The sequence below is a fragment of the Xiphophorus maculatus genome, chromosome 20, assembly GCF_002775205.1.
Source record: "Xiphophorus maculatus strain JP 163 A chromosome 20, X_maculatus-5.0-male, whole genome shotgun sequence".
In the NCBI taxonomy this organism is placed as follows: Eukaryota; Metazoa; Chordata; class Actinopteri; order Cyprinodontiformes; family Poeciliidae; genus Xiphophorus; species Xiphophorus maculatus.
Genome location: NC_036462.1, coordinates 10,312,476 through 10,319,896, shown reverse-complemented (window position 1 = coordinate 10,319,896; position 7,421 = coordinate 10,312,476). Strand labels below are relative to the sequence as shown.

The 7,421-nt window shown below is 38.0% G+C and overlaps 1 protein-coding gene across 1 annotated transcript; it reads left to right on the top strand.

Moving 5' to 3' along the window:
• The first annotated feature begins 484 nt into the window (after positions 1 to 484).
• On the top strand, positions 485 to 7,323 carry LOC102231273 (tribbles homolog 2-like). The gene is made up of 4 exons (XM_005811840.3): positions 485 to 1,043; positions 4,058 to 4,342; positions 4,457 to 4,749; positions 4,854 to 7,323. Exons 2-4 carry the CDS (start codon positions 4,070 to 4,072, stop codon positions 5,341 to 5,343), a joined length of 1,056 nt encoding a protein of 351 aa, XP_005811897.1. The 5' UTR covers positions 485 to 1,043; positions 4,058 to 4,069; the 3' UTR covers positions 5,344 to 7,323.
• The last annotated feature ends 98 nt before the right edge of the window (positions 7,324 to 7,421 follow it).

Sequence of the window (7,421 nt, the reverse complement as noted above, 5' to 3'; positions counted from 1 at the left end):
TCTCCATCTGGTGTTTAGACCATTGTAAAGTTAAACGCTCTTTCAGATACTCTAACTTGTATCAGAATAATGCAGGACAGTTTTCCTTTTAAAAGACTAACATTTTATTTACTTTGAATAAATGGTGTTTAGATCATTCTGTAGGATTTATTTCATTCGGGATACTTGAAATCCTCATTCTGATTTGGAAATATTATGTAAAATTGCGCAGCCTTAATGCGCATTGTTCATTTTGAAAAACTTGGTTGACCAAAACAAAACCTAGAAAAACTACGTAGAACAGCAACACAAATGGAGACATGTAGTCTCCAGATTACATGTCACCATTTGGTTTTACTGGGGAACTTCAGATAATTTTAGACTGTGACTTATAAGTAATGATGACAAGCGGAAATACGTGAGGTATGCCCCGCTCCCCTTTAAATTGGCTCTGTCTGACGACCGACCTGCCGTGGATTGCAACATCGAAGCTCCGCCCCTCCGGGTTGACGCCACCGCGGGAGGAAACAACGAAACCAAACAAACCCGAAGTCAGTCGGAGCCCCAGAGTCCAGCTGAAAGTTCTGGAGAACCAGCATCAGGGTCAGCTGAAAGCGACGGGGAAATAAACTAGACCGACTCTATTCTGCTTTCTGCTGATAAAGGGGCAGGACTGCTTTTGAACGCCCTTTTTCGGAAATAACAACAAAGACTCAACAGGTTTCATTTTCAGTTTCAGTGCAATTTTTTTTTTAAATTGGAATTCTCCGTCGATAAATTATCTTCATTTATTTAACTTAATCCGCAATATAAAACTCAGCGACCACCAGCTCACGGACCAACGACAGGTTGCGCAACTGAAACAGCAGGAAGGCGCAAAGACGTCACCTCCAGTTCTCCCAGTGTCATAGTGACTGGTCCCAGTCGAAATTCAGCTGGAAGAGAGTAGGACCGCTTTTCAGGTCTTTGTTTAGCAACTCTGCTGCACGGACAAGTGACCAAAACCGTCTTCATAGTGGTTTTACTGAGTTGACCGGCAGTCCGCACCTGAAGTCATTTCAAAGGTAAGAAACTGACCTGAGACCATCAGAACTGCTGCTCGTGGCATGAAAATGTATTTAAATATTTATCCTGAAGTGAACAATAGTGTTGAAAATGTATTGTCAGATATTAAATATTAGGTAATTTTCTCTGAGTTGTTAATTTGTGGGTAACCAAAGCACCTTTTCAAAAAAATAGTTTTCTTGTTGTTGTTATTTAGATTTAAATATTATTCAGTTGAGCTGAATGTGAGTCGGAACCAAAACAAAACAAAAACAATTCTCTTCAACTTTTTAAATTCAACTCAGCATGCACTTTTCTACTGCTATTTTTTCCAGCTATATTAAGAAAGAAAAGTCACATTGGCTGTTATTTAATAAATCAATCCATAAGTGTAGCTTGATTAAAAGGCCTACAAAACATAAAGAGTCTAAAGACGCACATAGTCACACACCATTTGCAGTGATATTAAAGATGATTCCATGCTCTGTACATAGAAACATGTGGAAACAATGCTCAGATGACTCCTAAACCAGCATTGAATGCATCCATTATGTACAGCCGTTGACTTTCAAAAACCAAATAAAAAAAGTTAGCCTAAATGTCACTTTTTTATATTTTCTGTGCTGTTTGTGCGGTAGAAAAATTAATCAAGTATCAGTTTGCCTCTTTGTCAAACCAGCACACATTTTCTTGACTGTTTTGTTTGCTGCCTATTTTAATGTGAGAAAGTGTGAGAAAACACTGTCTATATTTGAAATATTTGTTTATGTTTTGATTTGAATTCTTAAAAATCTGTTAAATATTAGGAAAATATGAAATTATAACACTGTTGCTAAAAGTTGGATTATCGATATTGACTAGGATTAAGCCACATGCTTCTGACTCATTTCTTTCCTTATCATGACACACAGAGTGAGTGTCCCCACCACTCTGTGTTAGATTTAGCATCTTACCCACAAAAGATGTACATCAGATGAAGGCAGAAAGGGCAGTTAAAACCAGTTCACCTCACCAGAAAAATATGAATATGCATTTAACCAAATATCCAAAAAGATGTTTGTGATTGCAATATTGCACATACTAACAATGCCGATTTTGCTTCAAAATATTGTGCACTTCTGCTTTCTTTCCTTGGATGAAGTGAAGCAGTAGATTTCTAATTTAAAATAGTTTGTTTCTACAGTAAGGGAATGTAACCGGTCTGTGGAAAATATCTTCTTAAATAAGATCTTCCAGAACATTATAACAGGTTATTTCCTTGGATTATTCATTCTTTCAGCAAATGTATGAGTATGGTGCTTTGAATGAATCTCGCCTAAGTATTTTTAGTTGCGGAGTGTGCTTTTTGTGCATTTTCACAAAAATGCTTGTCTAAGTCATGTTTTAATTACACTGAAAACCCATTTGTGAGGCAGCAACTTTTACAGTCTTCACCACAATGAATTAAATGCCAAATGAGAAGTTACATGGTGCAAAGTTTCTGCATGTGGGTTTTGCTTTCTGAATAACTCAGCAGTCAGATCTCTGGAGATTTCTCCATCGCTTTATTTTGAGCTACAGTTTCACAATCAAATGTGTCAAACAAGGCCAGATTTGCTGTGTGTATATGTGTGTGTGGGTGGATGACGTTGCCACAGTGACATTGTGACTCAGGGTGTTTCAGCAGGAGTGAAAGCAGTGTTGCCCCACAGCCAGTTTCCACAAAGTATCACCAAGGTGACCACAAGTTATGAGAAACTTACTCACACACACCCACACCCTAGCGGTGCATGTGTGTAGGTGTTGACTGTACTTAAAGCCTTTTTAAACTATAAACTGTTTTGCTCTGATGCAACGATCTGAAAGCTGTGGTGCCTGTCAGCTTACAGGAAGTTGCATCAGGAGAGCCTATAGACCCGACCGTGTAACATGTAAACAGCAGGGATGCAGAACACAGTTAGATGTGATACTAATACATCATTTTTACTTAATGTGAAAATGTCACTGTAGAGGTTTTAGTGAAAGAATCAGTGAGAGTCAAGAGTTTCCCCTGTAGAGGGTGCTGTTGTGCAACAGGGAGCAGTTTTAATGTAAATTTAAATAAAAATATGTTTGTTAGAATAAGTTAACAAAGTGCTTTATTCAACACAGGTAAATTAAATCTAATATGTCACTAAATAGTATTTTCACCCAGGTGAAAATTTTGTCACTTACTGCACAAGATGTATATTTGGGGCACAGGTGAGGATAAGAATCAGCCTAATAATAACCAAAAATATTCACTCAAATGTGTTTTGTCCCAAACGATTTATGAGAAAATAATTATACTTGATTACATTAAGCAGAAAAAATAGTTTTGTGTTCATAAGACTGCAACATGCATTTGAAATTTGACATAAGAACTAGTGTTGATTTTAGCGCTCTGTTAGAAGCATGCCGTTTCACCTCCTGTTTCTGTAAGAAAAAAATGTGTACATTAGTGTTATATCAATAATAATAATAGCTATGAGATCATTTAAATTTTGCAATATGTAACTATTTATTGGATGGTTTCTGACGCTGGTTGATTTTGTCAGTTCCTTGAATTCCAACAGAAACTTTAAGCTTATTTTAGCATTTTAAAAATATTTTGTGATCTTTTTTAATCCATTCTACATTTTTATAGAGAATATGTAAAATATAGTAGGTGATATGATTATAGTTAATCTAAAAAAATAATAATTTATATTCCACGAAAATTCTGAAATCTTTCAAATTGCGCACAGTGGATTTTTGATCAAAACTGCTGATTGCTGCGTGCATGTCTTTTGATTTGAATTTGTCAATATTTGGGCCACAACATTCCAAAATAAAAATTCCAAAAAGCCAGTTTGCACCCATATTACACATTTTCCCATGTGTTCCGCATTTCTATTGAGAATATATTAATTATATTTTGCATGTTGCACATCAGGTTTTCGTTGAAGAGGACGATGTCTCAAAAATACCAGTATGAAAAATGACATGTTTGGTATTATAGGTTAATAGTAAATCTCATGTCTCTTGTCTTCACCAGTAAAAACTGAGGATGGGTGTGGCAACAACCAGAAGTCAGCTGTGTCTGAAGAGGCTGCTGGCTGAACCTCAAGAAAACTTACCAAAATGCAAACTCGCCCGTCTGGAGACATCCCATTCTGCCAGTGGCCTATCTTCATGCCTCACACCAACAAACCCCGCACCCAAGTCCAGCCCAAGCCAGCCCCCATCCAGAGTGGGACCATATCTCCTGTTTGTAAGCTGTGAAAGGGAGGAAACCTATAGGGCCGTACACACAAGCACACAAAAGCAGTACACCTGTCAGGTAAGATGGAGTAACACTAACAATGCTGCTAGTGGTGGCAATATGATGAAATTCTCCAAAACACATCTGGTGGTAATTTTTAGTACTTGAAGTAATGGACTGTTCTGGTTGCAGGTTCTCCCTCTGCAGGGTTTCCAGGAACGGTTGGCGGCCTACGAGCGCATTGGTAAACATGACAACATCTGCCATCTGCAAGATGTGGTGGTCGGTCAAGACAACCTGTACGTCTTCCTGCCCGATCACCATGGAGACATGCACGCATACGTGCGCAGCAGGAAGCGCCTGGACGAGGAAGAGGCGGGGCGTCTGTTTGCTCAGATGCTGAATGCGGTGGTGCACTGCCACCATAGAGGAGTCATCCTGAGGGACCTGAAGCTGCGACGATTCGTCTTTATGGACCAATACAGGTAGGATACAGTCTCAGGTGGCATAGCTGATACCATGATTGTTCTGCATCCTACATGAAAAAAGAGAACTTTAGTTAATGTTTTTTTTGTTTGTTTTTTTGCAGGACTCGTCTCGCCCTGCTTGGCCTTAATGACAGTGTAGTCCTCCACGGTAACCCTGATAACGACTTCCTCAAAGACAGACATGGCTGTCCCGCCTACGTTGGCCCTGAGCTGCTCAACAACGGAAATGGCTCCTACTCGGGTCGCGCTGCAGACGTATGGAGCCTGGGTGTGTCTCTGTACACCATGCTGATTGGACGATACCCTTTTCAGGACACGCAGCCAGCTGCACTTTTTGCTAAGATCCGGCGCGGGGTGTTCAGCCTGCCCAGTGGCTTGTCGCCACAGGCAAAGTGTCTGATTAGCTGCATGCTGAGGAAGTTGCCTGCTGAGAGACTGAAGGCATCCGAACTGCTGATGCATCCGTGGCTGACCACCAATCCCTGTGTGCAACACCACAATGCGCACAAGACGCATCACAACCAAAATACAATGCAGAACAAACAGATGGAGGATGACCAAGTGGTGCCAACATGGACTGAGAAACAATAAAATGTTTATACACTATATCTTCATGTGTGAATTTGCAATAACACACTGCCTGGCCACAAGTCAAACAGTAACTTACCACTTGGATGTGGTTCCATTCTAAACATTTGAGCATTAGTAAATTTTGTTACATTGCATAGAGTTGCATTATTTATAATTAGACTTTTTTAACCAACATGATGAAAGAGGCTGAATCCTGGGAATTTTTTTTCTTGGCGAATCCCACAATCTCTTCCTCAGTTTGGGCCTGATGAATCGCGGCATTGTGGCTGTGAAATATGCTTGTGCCGTTTGAAAGAAACTGATTGATGGAAAAAGTTATTTTAGTTTAATCAGTTACTCAGCTGATCTTTTTAAAGAACTTCAACTACATGAGAAATCCCATTGCTCTGCAGTTCAGTTTTTAGCAAAGAAAAACTATAATTTATTTTCATAAACTAGATTTCCCAAACTTACACATTTTCTCAGGTTACAATCACTCAAGATATCTTTCAGATCATAAAAAGTTGTTTTTTTTTGGGTCGGGGATTTCCCAGTTCCTAATCTATTTATTCCAGTGTTCTTCCTTGATGTTTAAATTGTCTTGACCAATAATTTGATCGTTCTGAAATAACTATAGGATATTCTTCAGTATGTCAGTACACATCTGCCTGCTGGTGAGTTTCAAAACTTGCTTATACATTATTTCGCAATAACATTTTTTCTAACATTTTCTTTGTTAAACTGAACTGTTCATCGTCATTTGCGGCCAAGCAGTCTACAATCAATTTGCAACTAAAACCAGATTCCAGCTTCAAGGTTTAAACATTTCTCTAAAAATGTTCTTACTTCTCACAGTGAAAAGTCTTTTTGTTTTTTTACATATGTGTGCATACATGAAGTGATAAACACTACCATTGGTATGATCCTGGATTACTTGAACCTCCGGTGCCTTCGTCTGTTTGTAGTTGTGTCTCAGCTTTCGCTCCGCCTCTTTGAGATAAAGTGGTCTCATGTCGACATTCTTCTAAAGAATTAGAATGTTTTGTTTTCTAACCATCTGTACTGCAGCTACTCTCCCATAGTTTTAACAACATACAAGCACACCAATGTAGTGTGGAAACTTTTCTTTTATGTAACTCGGTTTTGAAGTGGTAGATTTGGCTCAACACACAAAAGAAAAACATCCTTTCTTTTGCAAATACTTAAAATGAGCTTCGTCATTTACTGATGTAGTGATGTCAGTTGAATGTGTTGAAGAAAAACACCTAAAAATACCACAAAATTTAGATTTGAGTCTCTGAAGGAGGCGGCGCCTCAAGAGGCAGAACTTCTTTCAAGTGTTTACATTTATAAATCCTGTTAAGGATCATTACAAAAATTGTTCACTGTTTTAAAGAGTGTGTTGCTGAGCAGAAAAATTAATTCAACTTAAATGTGTCTTTAGTTTTCAGATAATCAATGTTTTTATTTAGTTTTATCCAGTTAAAAGTAAATAAACTGAATTTGGTAATTAGCAAACACTCTGCTTTAGTTGCACGAAAAATGCTTTGGGTATTGAGAGAAAAAAAGTTTTTTAGATCAGAAATAATCTGAACAAAATATAAATAATGAAACATTATTTTCTTAAAGCCGCAGCACTATCAAACATATATTTTTGGGCATTTTTATAGTCCAGATTGCATTAAAAACCTGGAGTAGATTAGCCACTTAATCACATTTCAGGACAATGAAGATATATTTTGAGGACTTAACTTACAATAAGGAAAAAATACTATACAAATACAATGCTATACAAATACAATTATTTCAAAATTGTCCAATTTTGAAATAATTGGACAATTTTGAAATAATTATTCCCTAATTTGCCATCCTCCTGTGAGTGATGAAGAAAATCGCTACCCAACAAGCTTTATGCCTGCTAACAGGATGCCTTTTGTTTTAGTGTACAGTGCAATTTCTGTTTTCAGTTGTGGCAGAATAAATAAAGGCTGTTTAAAGTTGTTCTGGTCTCAAAATGGGTCTTTTTTCTGGATATTTTGGGCTACAATTTCCATTCAACATTGGTCTACAGGTTGGATACTCAACTACACAGCCCAACT